Here is a 13,955-nt window from a genome sequence, read left to right on the forward strand (position 1 = left end):
CTGCCCTCCGACCCACCCGCCCCACCCTCCGACCCACCCGGCCTGCCCTCCGACCCACCCGGCCTGCTCTCTGACCCACCCGGCCCGCCCTCCGACCCACCCTCCGACCCACCCGGCCCACCCTCCGACCCACCCGGCCCACCCTCCGACCCACCCGCCGGCCCTCGACCACCCGGCCCGCCCTCCGACCCACCGGCCTGCCTCCGACCCACCCGGCCCGCCCTCCGACCCCCGCCCTGCCTCGACCCACCCGGCCCGCCCTCCGACCCACCCGGCCAGCCCTCTGACCCACCTGCCCCGCCCTCCTACCCACCCGGCCTGCCCTCCGACCCACCCGGCCTGCCCTCCGACCCACCCGGCCCGCCCTCCGACCCACCCGCCCCCCCCTCCGACCCACCCACCCCCCCTCCGACACCCCCCCCCGCCCTCCGACCCACCCTGCCGCCCTCCGACCCACCCGCTCCGACCCACCGGCCCGCCCTCCGACCCACCCCGCCCTGCCCCCTCCGACCCACCCGCCCTGTCTCTCCGGACCCACCCGGGCCCGCCCTCCTGACCCACCCGCCCCCCCCTCCGACCCACCCGCCCCCGCCCTCCGACCCACCCGGCCTGCCCTCCGAAACCCACCAGTTACCCCACCCTTCCGACCACACCACCTGCCCTCTGAGCCACCCGACTGCCCTCCGACCGACCAGTCTGCCTCTGACCCAGCGCCCCGCCATCCGACCAACCTCCGAACCACCCAGGCCACCCTCCGACCCCCCCGACCCACCCAGGCACCACCCTCCGACCCACCAGCCCACTGCCCTGCCCTCTGACCCACCCGGCCTGTCCTCCGACCCACCCGCCCCCGCCCTCAACCCACCCGCCCTTGCCCTCCGACCCACCCGGCCCGCCCTCCGACCCACTCCGGCCCGCCTCCGACCCAACCGGCCCGCCCTCCGGACCCCCCGCCCTGCCCTCCGACCACCGGCCTCGCACTCGACCCACCCGGCCCGCCCTCCGACCCACCGCCCCTGCCCTCCCCACCGGCCCGCCCTCCGACCCACCCGGCCAGCCCTCTGACCCACCTGCCCCGCCCTCCGACCCACCCGGCCTGCCCTAGACCCACCCGGCCCGCCCTCCGACCCACGCGCCCCGCCTCCGACCCACCGGCCTGCCCTCCGACCCACCGCCCGCCCTCCGACCCCCCGGCCGCCCCTCCGACCCACCCGCCCTGCCCTCCGACCCACCCGCCCTGCTCTCCGACCCACCCGACCCGCCCTCCGACCCACCCTCCCCCCCCTCCGACCCACCCGCCCCGCCCTCCGACCCACCCGGCCTGCCCTCCGACCCACCCGGCCTGCCCTCCGACCACCCGCCCCGCCCTCCGACCCACCCGGCCCGCCCTCCGACCCACCCGCCCTGCCCTCTGAGCCACCCGACCTGCCCTCTGAGCCACCCGACCTGCCCTCCGACCGACCCGCTCTGCCCTCTGACCCAGCTGCCCCGCCTCCGACCCACCCTCCGACCCACCCGGCCCGCCCTCCGACCCACCCGCCCTGCCCTCTGAGCCACCACGACCCTGCCTCCGCCCCTGACCGAACCCCGCTCTGCCCATCTGACCCCGCTTGCCCCGCCCTCGCTCCCACCCTCCGACCCACCCGGCCTGCCCTCCGACCCACCCGCGCCGCCCTCCGACCCACCCGCCCCGCCTCTCCGACCCACCCGGGCCCGGCCATCGACCCCAACCCGCCCTGCCCTCTGAGCCACCCGACCTGCCCTCCGACCGACCCGCTCTGCCCTCTGACCCAGCTGTCCCGCCCTCTGACCCACCTTCCCCGCCCTCTGACCCACCTTCCCCGCCGTCCGCCCCACCTGCCCTGCCCTCCGACCCACCCGGCCTGCTCTCTGACCCACCCGGCCTGCCCTCCGACCCACCCGGCCTGCCCTCCGACCCACCCGCCCCCACACCTACGACCCACCCGGCCTGCCCTCCGACCCCCCCGGCCTGCCCTCCGACCCACTCCGGGCCTGCTCTCTGACCCACCCGGCCCCGCCCTCCGACCCACCCGGCCCACCCTCCGACCCACCCGGCCCGCCCTCTGACCCACCCGGCCCGCCCTCCGACCCACCCGCCCCACCTGCCCTGCCCTCTGACCCACCCGGCCTGCCGTCCGACCCACCCGCCCCGCCCTCCAACCACCCGCCTGCCCTCCGACCACCCGCCTGCCCCCCGACCCACCGCCCTGCCCTCAGACCCACCGTCCCGCCCTCGACCCACCTGCCCCGCCCTCCGACCCACCCGGCCTGCCCTCCGACCCACCCGGCCCCCCCTCCGACCCACCCGGCCCGCCCTCCCCACCCGCCCCCCCTCCGCCGACCCACCGCCCCCCCTCCGACCCACCCGCCCTGCCCTCCGACCCACCTGCCCTGCCCTCCGACCCACCGGCCTGCCCTCCGACCCACCCTCCCTGCTCTCCGACCCACCCGGCCTGCCCACTGACCCACCTGCCCTGCCCCCGACCCACCTTACCCGCCCTCCGACCCACCTTCCCCGTCCTCCGACCCACCTGCCCTGCCCTCTGAGCCACCCGACCTGCCCTCCGACCGACCCGCTCTGCCCTCCGACCCATCCGCTCTGCCCTCTGACCCACCCGGCCTGCTCCCTGACCCACCGGCCTGTCCTCCGACCCACCCGCCCCGCCCTCCGACCCACCTGCCCCACCCTCTGACCCACCCGGCCCGCCCTCCGACCCACCCGGCCCGCCCTCTGACCCACCTGTCCCGCCCTCAGCCCACCTGCCCCGCCCTCCGACCCACCTGCCCTGCCCTCCGACCCACCCGGCCCGCCCTCCGACCCACCGGCCCGCCCTCCGACCCACCTGCCCCACCCTCTGACCCACCCGCTCTGCCCTCTGACCCACCCGGCCTGTTCTCTGACCCACCCGGCCTGTCCTCCGACCCACCCGGCCCGTCCTCCGACCCACCCGGCCTGCTCTCTGACCCACCTGTCCCGCCCTCGGCCCCACCTGTCCCGCCCTCCGCCCCACCTGTCCCGCCCTCCGCCCCACCTGCCCCGCCCTCTGAACCACCCGCCATGCCCTCTGACCCACCCTCCCCGCCCTCGGGCCCACCTTCCCTACCCACCCCCACCCACCTGCCGCGCCCTCCGTCCACCTGTCCCGCCCTCCGACCCACCTGCCCCGCCCTCCATCCCACCTCCCCCGCCCTCCGTCCCACCTGCCCCGCCCTCTGACCCACCCTCCCGCCCTCTTACCCACATCCTCCCTCCGACCCACGTCCGCCCTCCGTCCCACCTGCCCCGCCCTCCGTCCCACCTGCCCCGCCCTCCGACCCACCTGCCCCGCCCTCCGTCCCACCCTCCCGCCCTCTGACCCACATCCTCCCTCCGACCCAAGTCCGCCCTCCGACCCACCTTCCCCGCCCCCCACCCACCTTTGCCGCCGTCCTACCTACGCCTCCCGCCCTCTGCCTTACCCCCGCCCTCCGACCTGCCCCCTTCCCCCGACCCACCTTCCCCGCTCACCTGCCCCCAACCCACCTTCCCCGCCCCCTGACCCACCTTCCCCTCCTCCGACCCACCCTCCCCAAACTCCGACTCACCCCCGCCCTCTGACCCACCCCAGCCCTCCGACCCTCTTCCTCGCCATCCGACCCCACCCTCCCGCCTTCTGACCCATCTCCACCCTCCGCCCCACCCTCTTCGCCCTCTGACCCTCCTCCGCCGTCCGACCCACCTTGCCCGCACTTCGACCCATCTTCCAGGCCTCTGATCCACCCCCGCCCTCTGGCCCACCCCCGCCCTCTGGCCCACCCCCGCCCCTCTGGCCCACCCCCGCCCTCTGGCCCACCCCCCGCCCTCTGGCCCACCCCCGCCCTTGGACACACCCCGCCCCCTCTGACCCACCCCCCGCCCTCTGGCCACACCCGCCCTCTGGCCCACCCCCGCCCTCTGGCCCACCCCCGCCCCTCTGACCCACCTCCGCCCTCTGGCCCTCCCCCGCCCTCGTCCTCGCCGTCCGACCTACCCTCCCCGCCCTCTGACCCACCTCCGCCCTCTGGCCCACCCCTGCCCTCCTCCTCGCCGTCCGACCTACCCTCCCCGCCCTCTGACCCACCTCCGCCCTCCGCCCCACCCTCCTCGCCCTCTGACCCTCCTCCGCCGTCCGACCTTCCTTCCTCGCCCTCCGACCCATCCACCCTGTCCTCGGCCCTGTCCTCCGGCCCGCCCACCCCGCCCTCCGACCCCCCCCCCCTGCCTGAGGGGTTTTGTGACGGGATGAGTGATGTGGTGTGAGGGAGGGAGAGTAAATTTTGGGTGGAAGCGTGGAGTAGGGTGAAATGAGACCCGACATACTGCATACATCATTCGCTGTACAGGTAGCCACGTATTGTTGGGATCACTTCAGGGCGGCAATTAATGATAATGATGTGAGTTGATCAGTATCATTTGACATCTGAAGTATGGTTCTGAGTGGAAATAAAATAGAATGATAGCTTCTGAATCGAAGTGGTATCAAATAGTACCAGAAAGATTGCTATTGAGTGTAGTTGATGTCAAATTAAAACTGTTAAAAGCAAATCAAGTCAAATGATCTGAGACATTTGGTGCAAGGATCAACGACATACAACAGATTCATCAATGTTTAAAACAAGTTTACATTCAGTAACTCATCCCTACCGTATAGACTCCATGTTGCAAAGTGTTCCACCGGTCAGGGCTAGATAAACCACTCACATAATCCCAGAAGTGTGAAAAGAAGGGCTCTGAAGATGCCTGAGCTGGGCTACAGTCTGTCATTGAGAGGCCTGAAAGGAGAGGCCTGAGTTCTGATTAATTCAGAATGGAGAGGCCCGGGCTCCGCTTGAGGCCCAGAATGGAGAGGCCCAGGCTCCGTTTGAGGCCCACACTGGAGAGGCCCGGGCTCTGGTTGAAGCCCAGAATGGAGAGGCCCGGGCTCTGGTTGAGGCCCGGGCTCTGGTTGAGGCCCGGGCTCTGGTTGAGGCCCGGAATGGGGAGGCCTGGGCTCTGGTTGAGGCCAGGCTCTGGTTGAGGCCCGGAATGGAAAGGCCCGGGCTCTGGTTGAGGCCCAGCCTGCCAGGACGGTGAGGCCCGGGCTCTGGTTGAGGCCAGGTCTGCCAGGACATTGAAGCCAGGTCTGCCAGAACATTGAAGCCAGGTCTGCCAGGACGGCAAGGCCCGGTCTCCCAGGACAGCGAGGCCCGGCCTCCCAGGACAGCGAGGCCCGGTCTCCCAGGACAGCGAGGCCCGGTCTGCCAGGACGCTGAGGGCCGGTCGCCCAGGACGACGAGGCCCGGTCGCCCAGGACGACGAGGCCCGGTCGCCCAGGACGACGAGGCCCGGTCTGCCAGGACGGCGAGGCCCGGTCTGCCAGGACGGCGAGGCCCGGTCTGCCAGGACGCTGAGGGCCAGTCGCCCAGGACAGCGAGGCCCGGTCTGCCAGGACAGCGAGGCCCGGCCTTCCAGGACGGCAAGGCCCGGTCTGCCAGGACGCCGGGGCCCGGTCGCCCAGGACAGCGAGGCCCGGCCTCCCAGGACGGCGAGGCCCGGTCTGCCAGGACGCTGAGGGCCGGTCGCCCAGGACAGCGAGGCCCGGTCTGCCAGGACAGCGAGGCCCGGCCTTCCAGGACGGCAAGGCCCGGTCTGCCAGGACGCCGGGGCCCGGTCGCCCAGGACAGCGAGGCCCGGTCTCCCAGGACAGCGAGGCCCGGTCTGCCAGGACGCTGAGGGCCGGTCGCCCAGGACGACGAGGCCCGGCCTGCCAGCTTGACGAGGCCCGGTCTCCCAGGACGGCGAGGCCCGGTCTCCCAGGACGGCGAGGCCCGGTCTGCCAGGACGCCGGGGCCCAGTCGCCCAGGACGGCGAGGCCCGGTCTCCCAGGACGGCGAGGCCCGGTCTGCCAGGACGCCGGGGCCCGGTCGCCCAGGACAGCGAGGCCTAACTATAACAAGATGTTGTAGATGTGAACTGAGGGCCATGAAATATGAAGTCAAAAGCTGAGCAGAATTATTCAAAGGATATAATGGGATATCTTTTCTTGTCAGGTGGAGCACGAGCACACAGAATGTGTAACCGATGTTCAGATCTGTGGAGCCAAGTTCTGTGACCCCGAAGGAACTGCCTTTGCTGTGACAGGATATGACCTGAGTGAGATTATTCGTTATGTCCAGGTGTAAGTGCAAAGTCCAGGTGCTGAGAGACACTACAGGAGAACACACTCAGAGGCTGGGGAAGGGCACCAGCTTCCTCTGAACAGAATTACACGCAAGGCACCCGTTTCCACCTGTGTCATTTGGTTCCTGGTCGCAGGTTTTGTTAACTGTGAAATTATTTGTTTTCTTTCCTTATTTGTTGCTTCCGCACTGTGGAAATACATATTTATTACAGTCTCCCTAATAGAAACCGATTCTCACCGTGAATTACCATTGATCCTCGTGTTAGCCAAATGGTAATATAGTGGTTGTGTTATTGAGCGAGTAACAGGTGAGTTGAAATCCCACCACAATGTCCCGGGACTGAGATGGTTGAACTCCAATAACCACAGCCATCTTCCTTGGTGCTCAATATGACTCCAACCAGTGGAGAGTTTGAAGCCAGAACCCATTGATTTCAATTTTACTAAACTTCCTGATGCCACACTCAGCCAAACGCTGCCTTGATATCCAGGGCACCCACTCTCAGCACGTTTATCCACGTTTGAGCCAAGACTGTAATGAAACCTGGAGCCAAGTGGCCCTGACAGAAACCAAACTTAGTATCTGTGAGGAGGTTATTGCTCTGTAAGTGCTGCTTGATAGCACTGTTGTCAATGCTTTCCATCCCTTTGCTGATGATCTCGAGTAGACTGATGGGTGATTAGACTGCGTTGTCCTGATATACCTGTGCAATTTTCCACTTTATCAGGTAGATGTTAGTGTTGTTGCAGTTTGGATTGTAAATAAAAAGCTAGTCTCACTAAAGTGATCGTGAAACTGTCCAGTTGTTATTTAAAAATAAGGCTTCTCGAAATGTCCTTTGGGATCTTGCTGCTCTTACTCGCTCTGGCCGACAGTCACTCCTGACCCCACCAACGTGACTCTTAACTGCCCTCAGAAGTAACCTAAAGTTTCTCCAAACTGTTAACAATGATTCAAAACGCAGGTGCCACCACCTTGGCAACTGGGCATGAGCAAATACTACCAACCTTGCCAGTAACACCCACATCAGAATAGAAAAAAGGAAGGTCCCATCAAAAGCTCTGTTTAAAATTGTAAAAATGTTCTCCAGTTTTCATATTTGTTGTAGATATTCAGTTTGATTTTATTATTATATTTCCTTGGTCGTTATTAAAGAAAATATTTGCTCATTTATTTTTGATTGCTGTTGTGGACAAGAATAAGTAGGTGATCTTGTTGATCTGACAATGTAAAATCAGCATATAGAAGTTATCTGATTTTAATATTTATAACCTGTCTTGGCCTGAGGAAATTGCCAATCATATGGATGTTGCAAAATTGTTTTAAAATATGAAATATATCCCAAACAGTGTATCAGTGAGAGGGTTTATTTACGTCCTTTAGGATGTACCATCTCAGATTGTTGGGTTTAAAAGCAACTGTTTTGGAAAACTGCAGCCAAAATAAAATGAGTTGCTGGGTCATTACACAAATAGACTTCGGAATTAATCATCTACAGCCAGTCGTCATGAGTGGATCATCCATCTCTGCATCTTCCTGAGCTCCCCAGAATCACAGATTCCAATCTTCAGCTATTTGATTTATCACACACAATATCAAGAACTGTGAATATGGGCCACATGTTGTAACATGTTGCTTCAGCAAAGGTACTGTCATTGAATGTAAATGGAGAGCTTGTTGCAGATGGACACTGTCTGACACTACTTTGGCATCAATATTACTTACCACTTATCAGCAACATTGACTCTGGGCCCCATGAAATTTCATCGCATCAGGTCAGACATGGGATTACTATTTACCACCCACCTTTAGCTGATGAATCAGTACTCCATGTTGCAACTTGGAGGAAGCACGGAGGTTGGTATGGCCACAAAATGAACTCTGGGGAGGGGGATTTCAATATCCACCACCGAGGGTGGCTCAGTAAGGCCACCACCCACCAAGCTGTCAGGGTCCTAAAGGATATAGCTGCTCGACTGGATCTGTGGCAGGTGCTGAGCGAACCAACAAGAGGGGAAAGGCTGCTTGACCTTGTTTCGCCAATGCACCTGTTCTTGACATCAGGGAAATGGTGCCATTGTGGCAATGTTGCTGGACTAGTAATCCAGCCAAACCATATAAATACTGTGACTACAAAAACAGGTCAGAGACTGAGAATTCTGGGGCAAGTAACTCCCTTTGTGACACCAAAGGTCTGTCCACTATCTACAAGATACAAGTCAGTAGTGTAATGGAATACTCAGTGCAGCTCCAACAACACTCAATAAACTCAACACCATCCAGGACAAAGCAGCCCCGCTTGATTGACTGCCGCATCCGCCACCTCCAACATTCACTCCCTCCACAACTGACCAACAGTGGCAGAAGTGTGTACGGTAAAGTTGCTATAGTCCCAGATGACCATAGGGGGTTTAACCTCAGGCGAGGGGCAAGGTTGAGAATGCAGGCCTTCATATATAAGATACACTGCATCAACCCACCAAGGCTCCTCAGGCAGCACCTTCAAAACCACAACCATCTCGAAGGACAAGGGCAGCAGACACCTGGGAACCCCACCACCTGGAGATTGCCCTTCAAGTCACTCACCCCCCTGACTTGGAAATATATTGGTCGTTCCTTCACTCGCTGGGGCAAAATCCTGGAACTCCCTCCCTAACTGCACTGTGGGTGTACCTGCATGAGAGGGACTGCAGCGGTTCAAGAAGAAAGCTCATCACCACCAACTTCTCAAGGGAAATGAAATGAAATGAAAATCGCTTATTGTCACGAGTAGGCTTCAATGAAGTTACTGTGAAAAGCCCCTAGCAATGGGCAAAAAATGCTAGTCAAACCAGCAACACCTAAATCTAATGTATGAATTAATCGAAAAGAAAAAGCCTATTGTAACTTGACAAGATAGACGTACCGGTTTTGAATACTTAATAGCCTTTACTTCAAAAATATAAAGGATGGTACAGCATGTACACCCAAGTTGGCAGCAGTGTTGAAATAGTCATTCAACTCCACCCTTGCACTACAACAGCAACATAAATGCTCTTGATTGATGTATTTAGTTGACATATTTAGTGTACACGCTAATTTCACTCCTTTAATTTCAATCACCATTTTAATTTGGTTTTCCATTCAAGCATTAACGCACAATGACACGTATCAACTGTACTGCGATCACCATAGACACTGGTGAGCCTTGTGTCAATGGAGCCTGGCTTGTGGGCGCAGGAGTGGGTCAAGTATCTGCGAATGATTGTCTCTCACCCATTCCTGGAGCAGAGACCACTGGATGTCCCTGTTTTCAGGCAGCATTTCCTGCTGGATTTCCACAATAGAATTCCCTTCTGCTGTGTGGTCTGGAAACCTGGTTGTTTCCGAGTCTTGCTGCTGACGAGCCTGATCCTGGTGCTTGCGGAGGACTCTTCCATCAGTTAGTTTCCCCGCGAAGGAGACTGGACCACTTTGGTTGAGAATGACTGGAGAGGGCAGCACGGCGGCGCAGTGGTTAGCACTGCAGCCTCACGGCGCCAAGGTCCCAGGTTCAATCCCGGCTCTGGGCCACTGTCTGGGTGGACTTTGCACATTCTCCCTGTGTCTGCGTGGGTTTCGCCCCCATAACCCAAAGATGTGCAGGGTAGATGGATTGGCCACACTAAATTGCCCCTTAATTGGAAAAAATGAATTGGGTCCTCTAAATTTAAAAAAAAAGAGAATGACTGGAGGCAGGCAGCATTGGTCACTGCCGAAATCTCTCACACGGACAGTCATTTGGATTAAATGGTGGTCATGTCTCTCCATTTGGCTGGTTTAGCTCAGTGGGCTAGATAGCTGGTTTGTGATGCAGAACAAGGCGGGTTCAATTCCCGTACCAGCTTACCCGAACAGGTGCCGGAATGTGGCGACTAGGGGCTTTTCACAGTAACTGCATACTTGTGACAATAAAAAAAGTTATAGGTCCTGCACTTCCTGACGAATTGCCACTCTCGCTTTGACAACTGGATGCAGCAGATCCAGGTGAGATTTTGGCTTCCTGCCCATCAGCATTTCAGCCAGTGAGAGCCCCGTCATTGTTTGTGGTGTTATAAGACCATAAGACATGGGAGCAGTGTTCACACCAAAGAGTTGAGTCAATTCAATTTATTGGCAAAAGCTTTTGGGAGAAAGCCAGGCACTCGGCAGTGCTCGTGGGCACCTTGTCAACTGTACAATGGCAGTTAGCCTCTTTTAGACATGTACATGGGTTAGTTCCTAATTAGCTTGGGGAGTTACATACACGACCAATTAGGCTCCCCTAGCAACAATTAGCTTCCAATCACATTCCTCTGAAACCATTCGTTATCTAATGCTCGCAGCTCCTTGTCCTCAATTACAAGGATAACAGGTGTCTCAATAGTTAACGGTCAGTTTGTCAGCGACAGAATGACTCAGCAATTAATCGGAACGTGGCAGATGTCAGTGGGTGACTGAGAGAATGACTCGCCAGTAACCGCATTCTTATCAGGTCAGTGCAGAATTAGATTGTTATGGTAAGTAAGCTAGTATAGAATGACACCGCAGTCCACACTGTTGCAGACATAAGCTAATAAACAAAATAAAATGATTCCTAATGAATAATTTCCCTTAACAGCAGAATTAGGCCACTCGGCCCATCGAGTCTGCTCTGACATTCAATCATGGCTGATATTTTTCTCATCCCCATTTTCCTGCCTTTATCCATAACCCCTGATCCCCTTATTAATCAAGAACCTATCTATCTCTGTCTTAAAGTTACTCAGTGATTTGGCCTCCACAGACTTTTGGGCAAAGAGATTCACCACCCTCTGGCTGAAGAAATTCCTCCTCATCTCTGATTTAAAGAATTGTCCCTTTAGTCTGAGATGGTGTCCTCTGGTTCTCGTTTTTCCTGCAAGTGGAAACATCCTCTCCGCATCCACTCTATCCAGGCCTCACTCTATCCAGGCCTCGCAGTATCCTGTAAGTTTCAATAAGATCCCCTCCTCAACCTTCTAAACTCCAATGAGTACAGACCCAGAGTCCTCAAACGTTCCTCATACGACAAGTTCTTCATTCCAGGGATCATTCTTGTGAACCTCCTCTGGACCCTTTCCAAGGCCAGCACATCCTTCCTTAGATACGGAGCCCAAAACTGCTCACAATACTCCAAATGGGGTCTGACCAGAGCCTTACACAGACTCAGAAGTACATCCCTGCTCTTGTATTCCAGCCCTCTCAACATGAATGCTAACACTGCATTTGCCTTCCTAACTGTCGACTGAACCTGTACGTTAACCTTAAGAGAATCGTGAGCAAGGACTCCCAAGTCCCTTTGTGCTCCTGCTTTCCGAAGCATTTCCCCATTTAGAAAATAGTCAATGCCTAGATTCCTCCTTCCTAAGTGCATAATCTCACACTGTTCCACATTGTATTCCATCTGCCACTTCATTGCCCACTCTCCTAGCTTGTCCAAATCCTTCTGCAGCCCCCCTGCTTCCTCAATACTACCTGCCCCTCTACGGATCTTTGTATCATCTGCAAACTTAGCAACAGTGCCTTCAGTTACTCCAGATCATTAATGTATATCAGGTTTGACGCCAGTTTAGCGCCGATTTTGGATTTTCCGGACCCCTCCCAACTTGATGAAATCGTGGCACCCGCCGTGCGGCCCGGAAGTGCAGTACACATCTCACTAACTGCCCTGGCCACCGATTCTCTGGGGCGTCAGCCATTCTGCGTCCCGGATGGGCTGATTTCCCGACGGCGTGGTTCTAACCACCGATTAAAAACCGTGGTACCGGCGTGTTGGCTCAGGCGGCTGTGAGAGGTAGCGTGGGGGGGGGACTGCGGGCTCCCGTAACAGACACCGGCCGTGCTTTCTGCAGGGGGGGGGGAAACAGGCCGAGCAGCCGGGAAGCCCCCGACATGACAGGGTGGCGCCCATGCACTAAGCCCCATTTGAGGGCAGGTCATCCTATTGGCAACCCACCCCGGCCCCTGGGCGAACGCAATGTTACCGGCTGTATGGGTGGGTGTTGCCCCACTTCCCTGGCCGTCCGACGACACCCACCGGGGGGGAACACCCACGGCCACACTGACGGCAGACCCCAGTGACGGCAGTGCCATGAAACGGTGGCTCTGGCAGCAGAGATAGGCGCCAGGAGTGGTGGCATTGACGGGGTGGGGAGCATGCATGGCGGGGCGCTCGGTGCCAAACATGGTACCTGGTTGTGCACGGATGTATGCCCATGATAACATTTTCTCCCCTCACCCCCTGCAGATGTTGGCCGCTGTGATGCGGGCCGCTGCCCTGCATGCAGCCCTGTGGCAGCGTTAGCGGGGGGCCTCAGAGAGGAGGTGGCAGCCGCTCAGGCTGCAGGGCCGCCCGCCCGACAGGACAAGGGGGAGGAACAAGGCTAGGAGGAGGAGGAGGAGGAACAGGACGAAGAGGAGGTGGTGGTGCCAAGGAGGTGCCGAATGAGGCCCTGCATGTACCGGTGCCAGATGTCCCTTGAGGAACTCCCAGACCGGGCATGCAGGAGGAGACTGCGGATGAGCCGGGAGACTGTCCAACACATCTGCCATATGATGGCACACCTGGCACCACGTGGGAGTGGGGTAGGACACCCGCTACCAGTGGCCGTCAAGGTGATGGTCGTGCTGAACCTTTATGCGACGGGGTCGTTCCAATTGCCGAGTGGGGACCGGTCCGGCTTCTCCCAGGCATTGGTGCACAGGTGCAATCGCGCCGTGACTGACACCCTGTTTGCCCAGGCGGAACGGTACATCCAGTTCCCCGTGGTCCACTCCCACCAGGATGCCCGGGCAGTGGGGCTTGCTGCCATGGCCGGGATTACTCGGGTCGAGGGCGTAATCGATGGGGTGCTCGTTGCCCTACGGCCACCGGTGGATAACAGGCCGCTGTTCACCAACAGGACGGGGTACCACTCCATGAACTGTGTGGTCTGTGACCATCAGATACGGATCCTGCACATCTGCGCCCAATTCCCGGGCAGTGTGTGTGACCCGTTCATACTGGCACAATCTCTGATCCCCAGCATGTTCGAGGGACGCCACCCTATCTGCGGGGCTGGTTACTGGGCAACAGGGGGTACCCGTTGCGGTCGTGGCTGATGACGCTTATACACCACATACATCGATGACATTTTTTTCCTTTGGACCCACGGCGAAGAATCACTGAAACGACAACATGATGACATCAGTAAGTTCCATCCCACCATCAGACTCACCATGGACTACTCTCCAAATTCAGTTGCATTCTTGGACACACTCATCTCCATCAAGGACAGTCACCTCAGCACTTCGCTTTACCGCAAGCCCACGGATAACCTCACGATGCTCCACTTCTCCGGCTTCCACCCTAAACACATTAAAGAAGCCATCCCCCATGGACAAGCCCCCCATATACACAGGATCTGCTCAGATGAGGAGGAGCTTAACAGATGCTGAAAGATGCCCTCGTATGAATGGGTTATGGCACTCGACCCATCGATCGACACTTCCAAAGCGCCACAGCAAAACAACGCACCAACCTCCTCCTTCGTCGTTCAGTACTTCCACGGAGCGGAAAAGCTATGACATCTTCTTCGCAGCCTTCAACACGTCATCGATGAAGATGAACATCTTGCCAAGGTCATCTCCACACACCCACTACTTGTCTTCAAACAACCGCGCAACCTCAAATGAAATGAAAATTGCTTATTGTCACGAGTAGGGTCCCCAACTATGCGGACAAAGCCCGCCCACTA

The 13,955-nt window shown here is 59.3% G+C and overlaps 1 protein-coding gene across 7 annotated transcripts in view; it reads left to right on the forward strand.

The window, feature by feature from the left end:
- Positions 1-7,540, forward strand: part of wdr54 (WD repeat domain 54) — a 57,657-nt gene extending 50,117 nt beyond the window's left edge. For all 7 annotated transcript variants that reach the window (XM_038793089.1, XM_038793090.1, XM_038793091.1 and 4 more), the window contains one exon: positions 6,070-7,540. In XM_038793089.1, coding sequence (XP_038649017.1) covers positions 6,070-6,201 — 132 coding nt within the window. In that variant the 3' untranslated portion in view covers positions 6,202-7,540. The remainder of the gene's footprint in view (positions 1-6,069) is intronic.
- Positions 7,541-13,955: the final 6,415 nt, after the last annotated feature.

This window comes from Scyliorhinus canicula, chromosome 3 (genome assembly GCF_902713615.1).
Source record: "Scyliorhinus canicula chromosome 3, sScyCan1.1, whole genome shotgun sequence".
NCBI lineage: Eukaryota > Metazoa > Chordata > Chondrichthyes > Carcharhiniformes > Scyliorhinidae > Scyliorhinus > Scyliorhinus canicula.